General features: G+C 40.6%; 1 protein-coding gene across 3 annotated transcripts in view; it reads right to left on the reverse strand.

The window, feature by feature from the left end:
- The window catches only part of BRAF (B-Raf proto-oncogene, serine/threonine kinase), a 130,493-nt gene that overhangs the window by 13,929 nt on the left and 95,327 nt on the right, over nucleotides 1-21,237 (reverse strand). For 2 of the 3 annotated variants that reach the window (XM_005296375.5, XM_042851830.2), the window contains 11 exons: nucleotides 20,299-20,335; nucleotides 18,744-18,863; nucleotides 15,714-15,850; nucleotides 14,851-14,968; nucleotides 14,420-14,504; nucleotides 13,828-14,004; nucleotides 11,983-12,029; nucleotides 11,110-11,228; nucleotides 9,502-9,633; nucleotides 6,310-6,444; nucleotides 2,020-2,173 (listed from right to left, as the gene is read on the reverse strand). In XM_005296375.5, the coding sequence (XP_005296432.1) occupies nucleotides 2,020-2,173; nucleotides 6,310-6,444; nucleotides 9,502-9,633; nucleotides 11,110-11,228; nucleotides 11,983-12,029; nucleotides 13,828-14,004; nucleotides 14,420-14,504; nucleotides 14,851-14,968; nucleotides 15,714-15,850; nucleotides 18,744-18,863; nucleotides 20,299-20,335 (1,261 nt within the window). The remainder of the gene's footprint in view (nucleotides 1-2,019; nucleotides 2,174-6,309; nucleotides 6,445-9,501; nucleotides 9,634-11,109; nucleotides 11,229-11,982; nucleotides 12,030-13,827; nucleotides 14,005-14,419; nucleotides 14,505-14,850; nucleotides 14,969-15,713; nucleotides 15,851-18,743; nucleotides 18,864-20,298; nucleotides 20,336-21,237) is intronic. The other variant, XM_005296376.5, reaches the window with a different exon arrangement.

Raw genomic sequence — 21,237 nt, forward strand, 5'->3', positions numbered from 1 at the left:
TTGCTCTGGCGAGGCATTGTAACCTTCAGCTGAGTGCCCTTTCCCAAAGCATAAGAGGCACTTTTCTTGACTCTCTGAAGTAGGGAATTTCATGGGCAAGAGAAAAAAAAACCTTTTAAACTCTGGTTTTAAGATAGGTCTGCCATGATGAACTAAAAATACCCAAACATTGACAAAACAACGGTAAAAATGTTAAAAAACATAAAAGCTTTTAATCCTAAACCTAACTCTTAATAAAACCACAATTTACAATTGGAGTTCCTTATCTTACGAAATGGGGGGGGGGGGGAAGAGGTTTGTTCTGTTACTATTCCAGCAGGTGGATAGAAAGGAACCAGGGTGACTATTAGAGGGGCTAGGCGATTATTGTCAGCCTCTGGAATGTAGGAATTGCTCACGCCTCTTCAAGCCCTCAGCTACCAACTACTGCATCACAAGGATCTGTGACCATATGGCTAGCCACTCTACTCCTACAGCAGGGTCTGGCATGCAGGAAAGCTTTTTTCTGTTCCCCCACATTTAACAGTAAGATATCCTGGCAGCACCACTGCAAACTTCTCTACGAATTATAAACCAGAAGCCATTAGGAAATATTTTCCTTTCCTTGAAGGCCCAACCAGAATAGCAAAATCTTGTTTCTGGTGGAGAGAAACTGTTCACAGTAAATAGCTTAATATTTAAAAGAACTGTAAAATATACAAGAACACAGTTCAAATAGGACAGGAATATGACAATGCACATTGAAAATGTTACTGTTTTAACGTCTGCCACTAGAGGTCAGTGTAACATGAAACAGATAGGACTACTCTGTCATTTACCTGTTCCAGATGAATAATCCAAAAAAAATAGAAAAATCGGGTGTGAGCTGACATTATGATCTTAGCAGGGTTTCTAGTTTGCCTTGCTAGGTACTTGCAGTCAACCCAGTAGCTTCTATACAAAAGTAAAAAATTCTCCCCACAGAAAAGAGGCTACTTCGGCAACATTACTAACTAAAATAAAGTAGTGAAATAATAGCAAACCATTTTTTAAAACTGAAATTCATGGTACAATATTGATTTCCCACTGAAAACAACTTTTCAAGTTTACTGCTTTGTTTCTACAAAATAAGTTTTTCCTATTATGGGTGTTAACATATTATTGCATAGCAGACGCATGTTTGGTTATGTTCTCCAGAGTCGTCAAGTTTCTTAAAATAAGGCTCCTTCTAATTTGGAGGATACGGGGATGATTATTCATGATATATGTGCTGTTCAGAAGCAACACCAGACATCTGAAGTTTGTTCTACGTTGCAATGATATGAGAGATTTGTAAAAGGTTTTAAAGTAGAACTGGTCAGACCATTTAGACAAAAAAACAGATACCTTCTCTGGTAAAAGATATTTTCCAACCAGTACTCTTTTAAACCATATATTTAAAAATAAAAGTCACACACTGCCGAAGCCTTCCTTTGCAATCTGTGTTGTGTTTGCTCATCTTTGCTGACTACACCAACTTTTGGCTGTGCTCAGCTTTGAAGCTAAGCTCTTTTTGCCATCTTCACATATCACCACTAATTTGAGAAGCTAAAACCTGTTGCTCATGGATATGGACAATTCAATTGAAAAAAATATATAGTTTGATTATTTAAACATTAAGACAACACCCACAACTAACCCAACCAGCAAAGTAAGGAAAGAAGGCATAGAAAGCAAAGGAAATGCAAGGTATGACCCAGTAACCCAAACAGGCTTTTTTGTTTTGTCTGAAGTGACTTTTCCCTTTTCTCTTAGATAACCTTTTAATCCTTTTGTGCTGGCAATTCCCAGGGCATCCATTTCCAGCAACAGTTTTCATGCCAGGAACATACAATGCCCACACTCCTAACACGTGAGTGTTTACTCCCTCAGTGCACCTCTAAAGAGAACAGAAGGTAGGAATTCAGAACATACGCACACTTGTGCATGCACACATGGGAACAGACTAGCACTCACACAGGCACATGCTTTTAACGCCTTTTCAGTGTACTGGAAACCCACCGTATCCCCCTGCCTGGATGGGTGTTTTTGGAGAAGCACAAGTATACAGACTAAAATCCTCCGTCTGGAAGCCAGCCCGGTTTAATGAGGGCTCAGATGCACTGCGGTGAATTTTTGGCAATGACCGAGCCAGAAGCTCAATGGAGGCAAGAATCTAAAAGAAGCAGAAAACAAGAGAAGATCAAACCTGGTGCTGTAGAATGGCAACAGCACCCCAAAGCCAAAGGCAGAACACTGAAGAGTTACAAACAATGAGTGACTCAAGGTCAATTAAGCCACCACTTTTTAAACAGTTTAACATTTTGCACTCAAGTTTTTGTTATACTTCCTGGGGAGACTGAAAAAAACATCTATGAAGAAATTGCATCACTTTTTCCCTTAAGGAATATACTGTCTCTTCTTCAGTGAGTCTGACGAAGGTGACAATATTTTTTTTTAACCTCCTTGTTTATGCACCAGCATCAATGATGTCACCGGGAACGAACATAGCTTTGGAAAATAATTTGATTCAAACCACTACTGTAAAGCCTGCAGAGGGAACTCACCTTTTTATATTTTTTAAGTGTTGAACTCATGTACTTAAAAAAAAAAAAAAAATACAGCCAAAAATGTTTAGAATCCAAAGTTATTTTCACTCATAGAGGGATTGGCAGGTCAAGTTTTGGAATTCCCCTTTATAGTGTTTTGGGGGTAATTCAGAGATTTAAAAATTTCAGAGAATATATAGTAAGTACTAAAACTGAGAAGTTAATGCAGCATCCACTTGCTGTGTGAATGTGCCTTCTTTGCACTTTGCTAACTATACATGCCAACTATGTGCTAAACTTTACAATCTTACTTAGGCTACGTCCTCACTACGGGGGGATGGTGGGGGTCGATTTAAGATACGCAAATTCAGCTATGCTGATTTCGACATATCCGAGCCGACTTACCCCGCTGTGAGGACGGCGGCAAATCGACCTCCGTGGCTCCCCCGTCGACGGCGCTTACTCCTACCTGTGCTGGTGGAGTACAAGTGTCGATTCGGGGATCGACTGTCGCGTCAAAACGCGATAATTCGATCCCCGAGAGATTGATTTCTACCCGCCGATTCAGGCAGGTAGTGAAGACGTAGCCTTAGTCCGATCTTCAGCTGGAACTCATGTCCCAGTTTAAAGGGAGAACCTTGAATCAGTCAATAAGTACATACTATAGCTGTGTTTCTTAGACCGGGGTTTCTTAACCCATGAGTTGTTACTCAAAACTGGGTTGAACAATGTATCAAAGAGTCATGTGGGAGGCCAGAGGGAAAGGAGGATGTTACAGAGCCCACCTCACACTCACCCCACAGCAGCGGCTCCTGTGGCTCTGGTCCTGTGGGGTGGCTAGGGTTGGCTCCCAGTTCTGGGCTTTGTGACCTGGAGCACGGAGTCACAGTGATGATCGGGTTTAGCCCAGCCACCCTTCCATCCTGATGACAGGGAAAGAGCCAGGCCAAATTTGAGTGAGTGGTTCTGTGTCCCTATGCATCAAGCCACAGTGCCGCTCTCACAAATTCGGCCTGGCCAGATCCCCATCAGGGCTCAACCCTGGAGATCGCAATACCCAGAGCAAGGAGCCACACCCAACCAGCTTTTGAGACAGGAGTCATCACTATGGTATACACAATGCATTTATTTAGTACTTATGATATTAATGTGTATATTATATTACTCCTGGGGGATTCTGCACCAAAAAAATAAAAATTCTGCACATAATATTTTAAAATTCTGCATATTTTGTCAAAATAACACAATATAATCCCACCAGTTTCAATTATATTTGGTCATTTATTTCAAAATACCTGTCAGCAAGTATGTCTGTAACAATACAGACAACAAAAGAGATTCAGGACATGTTTTTTGACAAACAGATTCCTTACAAGGCATATTAATACAGAATTCTGAGTAATAATTCATTTAAACTACAGTACAGAACCGTATTTCCCACACCCCTCAGAAGCAGTGCAAAGGCTTGGGGGAGTCAGGGGTAACGGAGGAGCTGAGGGAGAGGGAAGTAATTGCTGGGAAGAAGTCTGGGTATGAACTTGAAGGGTTGTTGGGTATGGGTGGGAAAAGTATGGAAGAGAGAGGAGGGACTGTTAGGGAGCATCCCCATGCAGACCCTCACTCAGGGGTTGGCAACCTTTCAAAGAAGAGGAGCCATTTTTTGGTTTTTGTCTTTGACCAAAATATTTCAAAAGCTGCATCACACGCAAGACTACTTATAGAGTTAAAATTTATCAACTAATAATAATTGAACATATTAAAGTTATTACTACTCACCAATACTTTTAATGCAACTAGAATCTAGGTGCTTCAGCGAGGACTGTACCAGACTGCCCACAGCCTGGGTATGTAGCTGTGGTGTTAAACCATGCTGGGTCCATGCTGTTGCATCTTCAGTGATATATTTAGCTAGGGTAGCTAGATTAAAGCTAGCAGAGCTGCAATCACGCTTCTGATTACAATGTAGGCACACCCCCTGCATTTGTACAGCATCCCTAGCACAATGAGGACCTGATCTCAGTTGGGGCCTACTGATGTTACTGACATACAACTAAGTTTGGACCCATCTCTCCTGCAAACACTTGCATTCAGATTTGGGTTTGTTAAAATGCATTTGCTACAGGGCCTGCAGAGACGTGACAGTCCCTCAAGTGAGGCTCAGAATAAGGCCAGGATCCTGGCAGGGGGTCACAGTAATGCAATGTCACTGTACAATATGTGTGCTCCCTGGGGGATGAGTGGTATCTGCCCTTCTGAATCATGGAGTGCCAGGAACATTGCATACCCAAGACGACACAATAACTACACCTGTGCTGTGGTGGATTATGTGCTTATGAGAACCTCACCCTGGTTTTGTATCAGACTCCGAATCCCCCTCATGCAAACCTCCCACCTCTTCTACTGGGTGCCAGTCTTCCTTGATAATAAACCAGGGGATTGGGGTGAAGGAGTGGGTGCAGGGTCTGGGAGGGAGTTTGGGTGCAGGAGGGGGTTCTGACCTGGGGCAAGGGGTTGGGGTGCGGGAGGGGTGTGAGGTGCAGGCTCTGGCCGGGAGGCGCTTACCACAGGCTGCTCCCAGCCGACAGCGCAGCAGCGCTCAGCAGGCTGCCTGCCTGCCCTGGCCCCACAACACTGCTGGCACATCTCTGCGTGCCCCTGGCAGAGGGGCGGCGGCTCCGCGTGCTGCCCCCACCCCCAGCACTGTACTCACAGCTCCCATTGGCCAGGAACCAGCCAATGGGAGTTGCAGGGGTGGTGCTTGCGGGCAGCACACAGAGACCCGCTGCCCCCTCCCCACAAGGGGCATGCAGAGACGTGCCAGCAGCCAGCCACTTTCGGGAGCGGCGTGGGGCCAGGACAGGCAGGCAGGCTGCCTGCTGAACCCTGCTGCACTGCCAGCCGGGAGCTGCCTGTGGTAAGCGCCTCCCGGCCAGAGCCTGCACCTCGCATCCCCTCAAAAAACGGCTGCCCGCAAGGGGGCAGCCAAAGAGCCTCATGTGGCTCCGTAGCTGCAAGTTGCCAACCCCTGCCCTAGCCTCTCCCATACAGTCAGGCACATCTGCTCCTGTGCCCATGTGTCTCTGTGCCCCCACTCAGACATCCCCCTTCCCCCTGTGGCTCTGCGCCCCTTCCCCTTCTGCCCATGTGTCCTTGCACCAGTTCAGCCAGCCCCCTCCCCCCATCTCCATGTGTCCCTGCGCCCCCTGTGGCCCTGCACCTCCCTTCCTCCTATGGCCCTGCACCTTCACTCCCATTCAGCCTCTTCCCCAGTCTGTCCTCCCCAACTAGCTCTTATGAGCACTTGTCTGTGACCCCCCCAGCAACCCCACACTGTCTGTCATCCCATATCTCCTGTCTCCTGACCTGGCCTGACAGGCACTGTGAAGAAGGCATTGCAGGCTCTCTTCCCTATTATAGCTAGAGCTTGCCAGGAGCAGCTGCTGTGGTCTAGCGCCACAGAGCCCTCTGGTGAGCAGAAGGCGGAACTGCAGCAACTTTTCAGCAGAAGCTATTTTCTGCACACACAAAAAATATGCACAGCACATGAAATATGCACATGCGCAATGGCGCAGAATTCCTCCAGGAGTAAATATATTGTGGGTAAGAAATATTTCATAAGCCAGATGTTTTTAGCACCAATGCTATTTACTGGATCACGGCAGGCCATCTAAGTCTACAAATGGGTCCTGAGCCCAATAATGGATGAGAACCACCAGACTACTTTTTACCTGCCACCTCAATCCAAAATGGGGACATTTTTTACCTGTGGAAAGAGGGGTCGCTCATCTCTTTTCTTCTTCAAGCACTCTGCCATTAGCCTCTTCATGGCTTTTGGACAGTTACTTCGCACTTTACTGAGATCTGGAGACAGGTATCCTCGTCCCACCATAAAAATGATCTTTTTAAAGAAAAAGGGAAAGGGAAAATTCATAAAACAAAACCATGTAACAAATCAGAAAGAATTACACATATTTAACTGTCAATATTCCAGCAGTAGTTCTCTGCACATATGTAGAAGTATCTGGCATAGTACATTCCACACCATTTGAGATGAATGACTTTGCTGATATACTTCATAAATCATTTCAGTAGAAAAGGAGTTATGCTCTTTTTTCCATTCCCCTTTTAAAACGGAACTAAGGGGGAACCATAAATGCTAATAGACAATACTATTTGCAGGAATGTATATAAGGAACAATTCTTGAACACCGAAAGAGGTTATAATAAAAGGACTAAATGGCTCTGTTGCAGGACTAAAGGATAAATATTCTGTGCCATTTAATGATTTTGTGCTATTTTATCCAGAAGTCAGTGGCAAATTCACACCTTAGGACAATTAAAGAAACATATGGCACCATACTTTTCCATCAGAAATTCTCCTGATTCTCTTCTGACTACTTTTTCTTAACATATTGGGAAAGGAGAGATTGCCTCTCTTCTACTGAGCCAGAGTGCTATGGGTCTGCTTTGTTTGGAAATAGATCTTGCATTTTCAATACTAATTTATTGAACAGGGAAGGCCTGCATTCCAGAAAGGACTAAAACTGAAGCACACAACTCCAACTCAATAAATATCTAGTGGGAAGGCAAAGTAAATTCTGGTGCATCTTCTTTTAGAAATATGAAGCAGACACTATTATGTAAAGCAAAGGTCAAATATAATGGAGCTTGAACATTCCGTTGATACTAAAAACCTCTTCAAACTAGTCAAAGATCTATTCATGCTGTAACAGACAAACACGACCTTTGCTGAATAACTAGCCAGATGGATCCAGCAGGCGTGTTGTGACTTCATATTTAAAGAAATGTAATTATTTTATGTCTTGTATGGGAGGCAAAGCAATTACATGTCAAGTTACATATGGAGGCTGCTTAAGTTAACATATTCTACTGCTCCTTCTTTAAACTTTGGACCCAAAGAGCTTCTGCCCTCCCTTTAGGAGATAGCCTGAAGCTCCCACACAACATCTTTGGAAACTCACAAGCACCAACTAAGTATCCAATGTAAAAACTTGTCTAGTCTACCCCTGGCTTCTGCTCCAAAGAGACAGACTTTTTGCCATCCAGGAGACAGCATTCTTTCGACTACAGTAAATATTTAACACTGAAATTATTGATAATTTGTTTTTGTTTGCTGATTTCAATATTACGGGTTTAATTAACATTGAGGACTTTATTTTTTTTTTTTAAATCTTTACGAGTAGAGGAACATCACAAGAACAGTAGTCCTAATCTAAGGCCTGCATAATCTATAAACAGGCATGCCAGAGTTCAATTACATCACAGAGCCAATAAGGAGTGACATAGATTTTGCCCATTGTCAAACTTGGACTTAACTTTTCATGTCATAGCTAAACTGTTTGTTTTCTTCGTGGCCTAGAACTGTCAAAACATACAGCACCCTGTTTACATCCTTTTCAGTCAATGGACCGAGGAAGATAAACTCAAGGCATTTCACTGCATTTTACACATCAGTTGCACCTGTGGTTTAAAATTTGTTTCAGAAAACAACAGTCAGCATCCATGTCATCTATCACCAGGTAGACAAAACTGATTCATGAGTCAGAGCTGTCAAAAAATTAAAATGAAACAGGGCCAAGTACAACTTGTAAGTGGTAACAGTCTGCTGGCTGGGAATGTTGGCATTTCCCCCTCCTTTAAAAGATGTAAAATGCAGAAACAAGAAAGCGAATGAGTCACTCAAGATCTGATGAATTGTGAAGCATTCTGACATATATGGAAGCAGCCTGTCACAGGGCGCCTCTGTCACTATCTGGTGAACCTCACTGCCTGGCCAGTTCAGTTGATTTCTCAGTCACAAACACATACCAGGCTGTTTATCTTTCACCAAAGCGTGTATTCATTCCCCTCTTACATAACAACAGCATGCAACGCAGGCTTATAGCAAGGGTAGGCTTCCCTGCAGCCCTCACTCCCCAGCCCAGACTCACCCTCTGAGCCCCTCTCAGGCTGCCCCTTGCAGACTGTTTCCTCCCCTTATATTCTCCCCAATTACCTTGTTAACCCAGTGATTGTCACCCAGATGCTCCCAGTCCCCCATCAGAAAGTGTGTAATTGCCTTCAGCCTTCTCCAGGCTGCAGCAATGTCAGTGATCAGGGTGCTGCTGATAGCACCCTGTCACATAGCCATATAAAATTAAGTTCTGTGGATGAACATTGCTATGGCTGCATTTCTCAATATTGACACTCCAAGAACAGGGATGGAGACACAAACAATGTAACAAATGGCATCACCCAGACCTTAGACAGTTTTCACTAAAGGCCATGACACATACACACACATCCAATTTCCACATTAAACTGAAAAATTATGAAGAAAGTAAGGTCTCTGAACATTGTTACATGGAGGCATATTATGTTCCCTCAACACTGCCTGACTTACTGATTAGTTGGTCACAATTAAGTAATCTTCTTCCAGGATATGCACACTTTGGAAAGCCATGTGTTTCACTAAGCTGACCTTGGGAGCTGCTTGAAATCCTGAATTTCAATTAACTAATGTATGCACTTTTCAATGTATGAGCTGAATATAGGACACAATCTGTTGGCCTCCTCAGTTCTTTTCCTGAACTATTTCTCAAGCCTATGTTAATTTGAAGTAATCAGCAAGGAGGAAGGTGGATAAATGTAAATATACGGAAGATCATCTGCTTTTTGCAGATCATTAAAACTAAATTAGATTACCATAAATAACAAGTTCTCTCTTTAAGAGTTTTCAGAATTTGAAACTTGCAGTAAGAAAAACAGAAGAGAATTAAAAGAAGTGTGAGAATGATGCTAGGTGGCCAAAATGAGTCTACACTGAGAAGGGACAGCTGAAAAACATTAGCTCGTTCATTTCACTAGCCTAAATTATTCTACATTGCAGTTAACACCTACAACAGACTAGTGAGACAGTGCAATCAAAACCTCCCCAAACCCATGCTCTCTTTACCTGGTCCCTGTTGTTGATGTTTGAGTATGGTAACTGCCCAGTCATCAGTTCATAAAGAACAATCCCAAATGCATATACATCTGATTGAAAGCTATAAGGGTTTTTATCTTGCATCCTGATTACTTCTGGTGCCTGTAAAAGGAAAGAGGATTATTTTGCATTTTACCACCTAAGGCTGCCATCTCACACACCAAATACAAAACTTTTGCTTTAAAAAAGAACAAACAAGCAGTGAAACAACACCAAGTGAGGTGCCATGCAAATGCAGTCTTTCAGTTTTAGGCTCCAACTGCTCAATAGGAAAACACATAGGCTTCCATGCTCTCTCTCTCTCCTCCGTACTGATTACCCAATTTCTCTCAGTTAGTTGCTGTACCAGAGGTATTTGTTAAAATCTTGTAACTTTGGAAACATGTACTTGGATTTGTTCAGGTCCACTGCTGAAAACAGATGCTCTAGAACCAGGGCCGTCCCTAAGGGGGTGCGGGACTCAGGACAAATCAGCCAGTATAGGCCCCTCTTAATATTTTATATACAGGTGAAATCTAGTGTGGGGAACAGACACCAGTGCTTGGGGGGTGAGGGAAGATGGAGCGTCACATGGTGGCACCTGTGCTAGGGGTCAGGGGGCCCCCTTGTGCTAGGGGCTCCCAGAAAAGAGAGGGGTCTGGGGCAGAAGGGCAATGGATGGGGTCAGCCTGGCACTGGCGTGTTCTGGCGGCGCTAGGACACTGAAGGCCAGTGCAGCATTGGGCGAGCAAGAAAAAAAAATACAACGCATGCTTCCCGCCAGTGAGTGCAGGTCCGAACCCCGCTGCCGGCACCAGGCCCCCACTAGACTCCCAGGCCAACCTGGTCCCCTGAACCTGTAATCCCACCCCCTGGGCTGCCCTGGCCCCCCAGGCACCCCTAACTCCCCCTCCACCCCAGGCCGGCCTAGCACCCCCCCCGCATGACACGCACACTGAAGCGTGGGGCCTGGAGCTGTTGCCCTGATTCGCCATATCCAAGGGATGGCTCTGTCCAGAACTGCTGGGGCTACAGCATTAATATGGTGGATCTGAACATGGATTTCTAAATCCATTGGCTATCAAACTGGGTGAGTTCATTACTGCACTATGACAGGCCAACTGACACTTTACAGACTGAGAAGCAATTCTGAAAGTAGAATTACAACAGTGCTAAAACAACCCTGACCGCCATCAAAGTTTTAAGGTGTGGATGGAGGGTAAAGCTGGGCTAAACAAAACTAAATAAGTTTCTTCTGAAGAGGTAATCAATCTGGATAATCTTTATGATAGTTTCTTCACATCAGCTACACTTGAATATATCAAACTTAAAAGCAAATTATTTTTAAACAAACGTGAGAACATTTCAGATTTTGCTGATTTTTTTAAAAATGTATTTAAAGAAGAGTTACAAGTATTAATTTAGTTGATCTTGACCATGTCAGCTTAAGTCAGATTCTATACGTCTGCGTGCTTGAGGAGTGGTGTTTGGAGACCTTTGGTCAACCTTGGAAACCTTTTGAAAAAATAGGAGCTGACGTTTCAAAGGCCATCTACAGCCAAATAATTTGAAAGGACTACACCATTCCCCTTTACTTACCATCCATAGAATGGACCCAGACAATTGTTCAAACTGATGGGACCCACTCCATCGTGATTTCACTGTGGCTAGACCAAAATCACCTATTTTTACAGTAAGGTCTTCATGAAGGAATATATCTACGGAGGAAATGTAAAGGAAAAGAAGCAATGACAATACAGATTCCTATCAAGCACGAACACATTACATGACCCTCTGCCTGCAGTGTTAGGTGTACCAGTTTGTAGCATCCATACACAGTATAATTTTCAAGTGATCGGTTCTCGCATAGGCCTAGATTCCAAATAGCCTGTGAAGTCCTATCCTCTAAAGCAGCTCCCACTGGACGGGAACGGCGAACCACGGCCACTGGGAGCTGCGAGTGGCCATACCTGTGGATGCTCAGGTAAACAAAGCATCTCGCAGCCCGCCAGGGGCTTACCCTGAACAAGCTGCGAACCAAGTTTGGGAACCTCTGCTCTAAAGATAGCTATAATGGACTAGTGGGTTAGACTAGTACTAAGCAGACTATGGACCAGATGATCACATTGCAATGTCAAATTCTTAAAGGGCTGCTGGAAACAGCAGATATAGTGGAAGTCTGTGAGTGAGTTGTCAGGATCCTTCCATGTTTATAAGATGAATGGTTATCTGAAGTGAATGCTGATACTTCAACAAAACTTGCTTTCCCTTTGTTAGCGTATTATAAGGCGCAATGAGTATTTCTTTTCTGCTCTTGGTACTATTACCCCATTCCCACCCAAATGTCAACTCTCCTCTAACATTTCTGAAAAGAATCACTTGTGAGCTGCTTTTCACTTTGGGAAGTTCATTTCTGGCACAAGAAAGAGGCTTCATGTCATGTTCCAAGGTCACATCTTTAGGAAAGGATACTATTACTCTTGAGGTCTCTGTGGATGATTGACTTGGCGTGCAAGTAACTGAAAAGAAACAAAGAATGTTTTGGGATGGATGGGCTAAAGGATGTTTCATTCATCAACAGTTCAATGTACACTCTCTATTCTAGTGAAGCAACAAACAGTTTACATATTAAAAATGCACAGAGTCAAAGTAGTAAATCTTCAGTTACCCTTGATAGTCCTATCAAACCAGGAGCAGTTTTGCAGAAAGAAATAGATTTCTAGTGTCAAATCTGGCATTGCTGAAGAATAACATAACCAGCTGTGCTGCAGAAACCTTGTTTTTTATTTGTGTTTAACTCAACATTCGAAGCCAGCATCGAGGAATTTCAATCAAAGCTTTTGAAATGACCTTCTGTGTTGAACAGCTCCACCTTCCAGCCTTCTTTATGGTGATCCCCAGACACCAAGTCTTGACTGAAAATACCTCTGTATTCAGCATAGAATCTTATCTATTGGAACTATTATTAACTTTAGTCACTTTGATAATTTTTCAGTCAGAGGGTGAATCTTGACCTTACTAGTATTTTAATTTGTTGAAGTACAGAATATGGGTCCAATAAACACTTATTTACACAAATTGTCCTATTGACTTCAGTGGGACTACACCTGTGAGTTAGGATTGCTCACACAGTCCTTGCAGGATCACCTGAGCTCTTTAAGGTTGATATGAATAGCTGTATTATTCAAATACTGAATTCTAGTATTTAAATTAGAAACTCAAATATCTGTATCAGAATTGGAGATTGACATGTTTAAGTTAACAGTAAAGAAACTGATCCTGAATGCTGATGAGGTAATCTGCCTTCTCTGGTATATTGCAGAGTTCTGTTTCATTGCGCATTCGGAGTGATTGTTTTATTTTTATTTTATTTTTTATTGTAAGGTGCTAGATGCCTGGGATGGGGATCCTACAATGTGTAAAACTGTATAAATTACTAGAAGGCAAGTAGAGATTGCAAAATCCCAAAATGCAGATCCCATATTTACAACTGTTGTACATAATTCAACACAAGTTTTTCAGGTGCATGAATGCATGAAATAGGATTGTATTCTAAACTACAAACAACAGCACACATATGAATTATCAAAGTAATCAACAGATTACAGCCCTAAAGTTATTGTTTTACTGATATTTTAGGATTTTTAGGTAAAATCTCAGTGTTAATAAGCCTCAGGTTAAAGATCATAATGACTACTGATTTGGTCCTTTGCTTTAAACCTAACACTATATCTCAGAGCTCATAATTAAACCTTGGCATCCCATCTTTTTGATAAATATTCTTCCTTCAGTCTTGAAACTCTATGTTTTATATTAGAATTGATCATCCACTGCAATAGAAGTGTTGGCAATAGCTAAAGGATTTGCAGGATTTGGTTTTTAATCAAATACTCTGGATACAGATTTTCAGATTTCTGCAAATTTACTGTTTCACTCTTCTTAACACAAGAACTACAGGGGCTTTGATAAACAGACTGACTAGGCTAAAGTTAGACATACTAAAGTTTATCTAATTACCTTTAATTTTTGTTAAGTACCTTTATTTCCTTCTGAAATATTACTTCTTGGAACAATATTCCTTGTTGAATAATATATCTCCATGCTTCTAACAGTAGTACATTAGAAGGCCTATTTTACTCTTTTCTTCAGCAGCAATAACTCAGTACGGTCATAAAATGATGTGATATATCAGGATAGGACTCTGGCCGTGGCACATCGATATTAACTTCATTTTGCACTTCAAGTGCAGAGCAAAAGAAAAAGAAGAATTCAATATTATCTCAAAGTTCATTTGCAAACAAGTGATGCAATACTTACTCCATGCCTTGTGCAGTCTGTCGTGCAATATCAATGAGTTTGATCATCTCAAATTTGGTCTCAATGATATGCAAATGGTGATACAAACTGGAACCCTCGCACCACTGAGTCACAATAGCCAACTGTGGCTTTGTTGAATAACCCATGAAAAGTAGGATATTCACATGTCGGGTTTTCCTGTAGAAGAAAATTTTCACTGGAAATCAATGAAAGCACTAATGGACATTTCACAATCCAGATGATGTGACTGCCTTTAGATGTACTAATATACAAATGCAGGTTTCATCAAGGAAATATCACAGCCTGGGTGTGTGCAGTATTCTAAACTTCTTTCACTATATGGAAGGATTTAAACACTTCTGATGCCAGGTCAAGAATTGCTCACTGTTCAAATTTATCTTTAGAAAGGAAAAACTAGGAATAGGTCCAAAACATTTCTGAAAAAAGCTAATTATTTCTGCTTCTGAATATTATGATAAAGGGAATAAGTGCAGTGTTCTGAATAGAATACCCAAGAGTTATAACTCCTGAAGCTATGTAAATGCATATTGATTATCTAATGTCATCAAAAAGATAATTTACACATTCTTACCTGAGCACTCCTACTTCATTCTTGAAGGCCTGTAATTGCTGAGGCGTGGGTGCTGTAACATTCAACATTTTCACTGCCACGTCACCTTAAAAATAGCCATTTAATAAACAAAATTAAGATGTATATAGTATACACAGATCACTCAATGAGGAAATGCAACATAGATCAGAACACACATACACATACTTTTGGAAATCTTTATTCAATAAGAGATGGACACCTCATGCTCATGAGTAATTAGGATTCACCTTTAGTGTGATAATTACTTTACTCACTAAAATTAGCAAGATATCTGTTTCTTAACTTGTTGAAGTTCCAATATCACACATTTGATCTACTGCTTTGTTTAAATGAAAAATTAAATAAAAAGACACCCAGACAACTTCCTCTATGAAGCTTGGTAACAGTACTTTACCACAACGATTACATACCATGCCACTTTCCCTTGTAGACTGTTCCAAATGATCCAGATCCTATCCTTTGTCCGACTGTAATCTGCCCATCTGGTATCTCCCAATCATCACTTGAGTCCCGTCGACCAAGGGTTTTCTTTGAAAAGAAATGCAACTGTAGTAATCTTCATTAAAACAGGTTTTTCCCCAGCTAAAGGCTACTTGGGTATCTTTCTAAACCTGAAGCCTTAATAGGTCATTTATCATTAGGCAAAATTTATTTTCATTTGATTTCCAAAGTAAGTACTTAGTAATATTTTATTTACAATTTAATCTTTACTCTTAAGTGTTTGTGATTTTTTTGAAGATGAGCACATACTGTACCTCTAAACTCTGGCACAGAGGTGCACTAAATAATTTCCTATCATGGAGGCATTCATCACTGAGTCAGATTTTTGGTAGTTGTCACTAGTAAAATTGAGATATTATTAATAAACCAAAAAACTCATGACTAGGTTGGAATTTGAAAGACAAATAATGGTTAAATTGTGAATTTTAAAAACCCAGTAACTTTCAGGGGATTAGGCTAAATCTAGAATCAGGAAGCTAAAATGTGTGAGATGTAAGAAAATTCTAAAAGTTTTTCTCTCAGGGAGATCAGCACCCCACACTATGAAGTATATAGAATCTTTTGGATGCCATCTAGAAAACCTGTATATACTCAGTGATTTACAACTGATTCATACATCTAAGTAGCCTAATGTTGTCCTGTTATCTTATTTATTGGCTTAACGTATATGATAGCAAATATCAGTTTCTTCAGAATAATTCTACATGGCTTTGATGAAGGAATAAGGATGCCTAATACAAAAGCAGTAATACATAGTTGATCTGCCCCTTACCATTCTATTCCTGTCTTCTGAGGATGAGGATGACTTCCTCTCTCGTTGTGGTCCGGGGGACTTCTGTAAAGCTTTCACACTGGTAAGGGACCCAGGCAAGGAGGCAGGTGGGGTGGCAGACAAACCGGTGGTTGAACCTAAATTGGAGATTAGATAAATGGAAGAATTTTTATGTAAATTTTTTTTATAAAGACAGTGTATATACTAATTTATTGTAAAAAATATTAAGTGCAGGAATTGTGTTTAAGATGCAATATCTCCAAACACAAATGTAAATGTTAAGAGTACGGAAACGTGCACTTAGGAATACTGTATTAATATCTGATTAGTACTGAAGTCTTACTCAGAAAGCAGGAAAGACCAAAATTTAATCTACAGCAACATCCCTGTATGCCAAAGAGTCTTCAATACCTGGTTACTGATTTATTAAAAGGACAGTCTCTTTGAACAACAAAAACACCACTACACATTATTTTTGATATATCCAGTTTCTTTGATAACAAAAATAAAAATTTAATACTTTAGTTAACAGAGCCAGCTTCCCAGACTTGCTGTTGCCAACTTTTTAGGGCCCTGACAATTGCAGGGATGCAACAAATTGGGATTAAAATGGATTGACTATAAAAACTAGGGATGTTTTCCAGTTGAGTCCTCAAGTGCCATCTCAAAAACATTTGGCTGTTTCAAAGCTAGCTGCTAGCAGAGAGCACTTATTTCAAAGTAACATACTAGAGTGCACTGGGGATTCAAAAGAACAAGTACTTTAGTTAGCTGCTTGAGTTTTATTCCATTAAATACAAAAAGAGCAGTCCATCTGCCTAGCATACAGTGTATGTAAACAAAGCTACACAGAAAAATGTCACTAATAACAGGATTGCATTTCAGAGTTTCAATGCCTGTTTATACAGAACACTTCAAACTAGATACTGCTTTCTAAAATAGCCTATAATTATTAGTAGCGAGGTTAAACTGACACTCCCAACATGAGGGACATAAAACAGGGCCACTTTTTAGTTAAGTTTGTGCTGCTCTGCTAATCATTACATGTCACCATGCAAGACCTCCAGTATTTCACAGATATTTTCTATTACAGTGGTGCTTGAGGAATTGGTACAAGCCACTTATTTTTCCTTCCTCTAATTCATGCAGCAGCTCCATTCTTGTTAGAAAGGAGACTTCTACTGAAGCAGTATTAAAATCCCAATTAATAACTGCTGCACTAGAGCTCAATGGTTCCTACTTTTCAGGGTATACCAGCCTGCCAGACTGAGACCACGGCTGCTACTGCCCTTTCAATTAGGTTTGATCTCATTGCTCCAAAACCCAGCGTTGAAAAGGGGAGGCAGACAAAAGGGATACACAGGCCATCACGAAAACTCATCATAAAGGTTGGGAAGGAGTAGCTAGAATATTATCATAAAGGTGTGAAGCACTAGTACTGATAAATGTGCCAGGTGTCTTACCTAAGCAGACTTGTACCAATAGTTGGAAACCACTGATTTTGCAAGGGTGGGGTTTTATTTTTAAAATCTAATACCTTAGTATTTCCTCCTTTTTATACTAATATCATAGTAGCTAGGTTTTTTGTGTTAATTTTACCATGTTTCTGAATTACAAACATTTCAACTTAACTGTCTGACATTTAAAGGACAGGTGCTATTTTCCTACAACCTTATTAGATTATAGATTTTAGCTGTAATGTCAAAGTTCAACAAGAATGGTTTCTTCCTTAGAGGTAGGTCTTGTATTCAACTTTAAACAGAAGATACAGAAATAGCAACACAATACTCAGCCTTCCATGAGAATATGATTACAGCACAAAGTTAGAACTGCTTTAGTTAATCTATTTGTAAGTAACCTAGAAGCCTTGTTTTTCCAGTAATTATAGTTTGACTACTTCAGCTTCTGTTGGACTGAAACTTGTACAGCAAGCCATCAGCCTGCAATCTGAAGATATATTTTATGCACTATATTTAATTAATTCTGATTTGTTTAGTCATGTCTGTTAGATGAAAACTGAATAGCAAATGCCTCTCTTCAAAAAGATCATTGGAACAATTTTCCAAGAGTTTAGTCCATAAAGTGAATTGCTCTTAGTATCCTGAAACAAAAATCTTTGAAACAGCCAGGATAGTAGTATTTGAAAAACATATACAGTATGCACTGGACTATCCATTACTATCTATCTATCTATATATATATATATATACACACACACACACACTAATATTCTAGGCTATTGTTTAATACTTGGTATCTTTAGTATATGAAATCCCACTGAGTACTCTGGGATTTTGTACAATACAACAACAGATCTATTGACGGCCTCATGCCTGAGAGATCCTTAGGCCTGATAAGAAATCAAAATGATGATCTTGTTTAGTAATTTTAGTACACAAACAAGTATTGACTTTAATGGGACTATGCAGAGAACTGCAATAACTGCACTAGTGTCTGATCTGATCCAACTTATCTAGATCCCCAACTTGATGTCAGTGCAACTCTCTGAAAACATATGAATCATAGCAAGTTGACACTTACGTGATCTCCAAAAGCCTAAGACCTAACAAAATATCAAGGGAAATGTTTGCAATTTGCATTTTATTTCTTACAGTACTTTTAAAAAACAGAGAATGTTAAATATAGAAAACTCTTAGAACATTAAATTGACAGTCAAGGAAATTCAAAGTTAAGGATGTCACTATGTCCTTGGCCTCATTCCACTGCAATCTGAGATCCCTGCAATAAACAAGCTATATTAGGGACAGTATGGAAACCTTAACTCTGAAATTCCTTGCTTTAGAACCTTTAAGTCAGATTTAACATACAGTAGTTGCATATGTATAAAGGTGGACGTGAGTATGTGTGAAAAGCACATTCAAAGCATTCCAGCCAGGCCAAGCAAAAAATTGAGGTGTTTTGGTAAACTCACACACTTACATACACACGGTGTGAGGGTGAGGCACAAACAGCATCTGTAGTGTTACTTATTTTGTTTGGGGTGAAAACGAGAAAGAAGAGCCCAACTACCTCTGAACACTGGGCCAGGCTCAAAATCAAACACTATTTCACTGGGGACAGAATGTAGGAGGGGACTGGGAGTCCGGGATTGGTATTTCCGAAGACAGCGCATCAGCTGGTTCAAAGGGGCTGTTAGAGAGAAAGAGACGGGCAGGCAGAGACAGGAAGACAGACACACAGAAGAAATGAAAGAAGTCATGGGAAATAACTAGGAGGCTTTGACGCCTATTCATAGATTGCTTCTGGATTTTGAAGGGAAAAAAACATCTCCAATTATTAAAAACATACTTTCAAGAATGGGAATAGCCAATTGTACTCAGATGCCAAGCAGACAGCTTATGACCAAAGTTAAAACTGACATGATAGTATGACATTTAAATGCTGGACATAATGGGCAAAACTTGTTGAAAGCCACAGCTATCAAGACATACAAGATAGTTAAAACTGGCAAATTCTTTATAAGTAGGTTCATGGATTTAAGGCGGGGGAAAAAAGGGGTGGTACTAGAGCCAGTATAAGGAATCATAGCTCCTGAAAACACAAAGCAGTAGCCAGCTACCACCTTACTAGTTACCAGATACAGATGGCAAAACCAAAGTCAGTTGTAGCTTAAGGTATAAGACCCTAGCCACTGAGCTAGAGAGATCAGGCTAACTCAAGACTTTGCTGAGGGGTGAAGCAAGTCATAGTTAATAGGAAATATCAGGCCTGTTCATTATTTGGAGCAGGGTGAGTGGTCACATACATCTCCTCTTTATTAAGAGTCAGCTATGTCATCTCAAGTGACTAAGTACAACAAAGGAGACATTTTCACAAGACCTTGACAGCCAGTGCTTAGGGTTCTTCCTAGGGAAAGCAGACTTCACAGTAGTGATTGTGGGCTCATGTGTGACACGTGAAGAAAAATGGTAATTCTGTTTTTTTTCACTAATTTTGCCTTAGCTAAGAGTTAAGGCTGTCTACAACAGTGCTGTTGAAAGGCATACAAGAGATCAGGCTTTAATAGTCATAATTATTTGTTTCCCAGGTTAACAAAGGCATGCAGTACAGCAAAGCAGCAGCTTCAGCTGGGGAGAAGGGAAGAAGGAGCTCAAGTATCTAATGCCATTTACAACACACAGCAGTTTATATGGCCAGGTTCACAAAACATGTTGACAGACTTCAAAGGAAGTCCCTGATGACTCCTTAGATGGAAGGGTCATGGCTGACATAAAGGGCTTTGAGAATGGGATTGGAGGTTAAGTATATGTTGGGGAGAATCCTCAAGGCTCCATCAGGAACAGAGGGAATTCCCCTTTAGAAATACAATTATTTTAAAATTAAAAAACACTGGCTACCATTTCACAGCCTTTCCTCCTTCCCTCTCCCCCACTCCTAGAATGACTGAAACCCTGATCAGACAGATGCTAAACATCATGGACAAACAAATGTAAATACATTTCATTGCTCTTTTCACATTTCTCTCTGTGTCTGTGTTTGGAGGAATGAAGTAGTACAAAGGGGAGGGGCTAAGGCAATCATGTCATTACATTTAGTAAGAGAAGATAGTTCTAAGACTACTTACCTCCCTCTCCTCGTAACCCCTGGTCTCTAATCAAGTCCTACAAACAAAAGCACAAGTGTATGTATCTGGTTCATATATTATTATTTGTATCACTGTATTGCCTAAAAGGCCCCATCGGGATTGAAGCTCCATCACACTAAGAATTGTCCAAAGAGTAAAAGCCAGCCTCTGCCCTGAAAAGCTTACAATCTAATAATTACAGTAGCACACAAAATATATAATAATGTATGAAACTTTAAGAAATCACTTAATTTCAAATAGTGTAACCCAACACTAACCTGAAATATAGGCTAGTTAAAACAGATACATACTTGCAGGTATTGATTTAGGCCTGCAATTAGTCAACATGAAAGGGGAAATATTGAACCAAATCAGGAATCATTTTTCCAGTTATGTTGTGAGAGACATAAAATGCTCTTGAATGTCATATCAGAAGCTGGGACACCAATTTCTTAAGTGGACGATACTGATTCACAAAAGTTTCCTTAAGCTTTTCCTGTAACAAGGTACCTGATTTCTACACCAAATGCTCTCAAGTTCTTTTCAAAGATGTTAATTAATTTTATCAGGTTCTTTTAGGTTGCAATGTAGTATGCATTGATTGCATTTGCTACAAAATATCCAGGGACCATAACACAATAACTGAGCAATTTTACAAGTAGTAGTAAACATCAATTTTTGAACAGAGAAAAGTTATGCAAATTCCCTTCACGCATCACTTTTCATTAATGAGCCTTAAGTGTTTGAATCTGGTGGCCTGGTGACCCAGTAGGTTAATGTACTAACCTTTTGCTCTTACTTAGATCACAGGTTCAAGGAGTTTGTTCATCTTTATGTTTCGGTAGCTTTGCTGCTAAATCAAAACAACTCAACTGACAACTCAGTGATTTTCAGAGGGCAGGCTAACGGACAGGTAATGGTACTAAAAACCAGGATTCA

Source organism: Chrysemys picta, chromosome 1, assembly GCF_011386835.1.
Source record: "Chrysemys picta bellii isolate R12L10 chromosome 1, ASM1138683v2, whole genome shotgun sequence".
Classification (NCBI taxonomy): domain Eukaryota; kingdom Metazoa; phylum Chordata; order Testudines; family Emydidae; genus Chrysemys; species Chrysemys picta.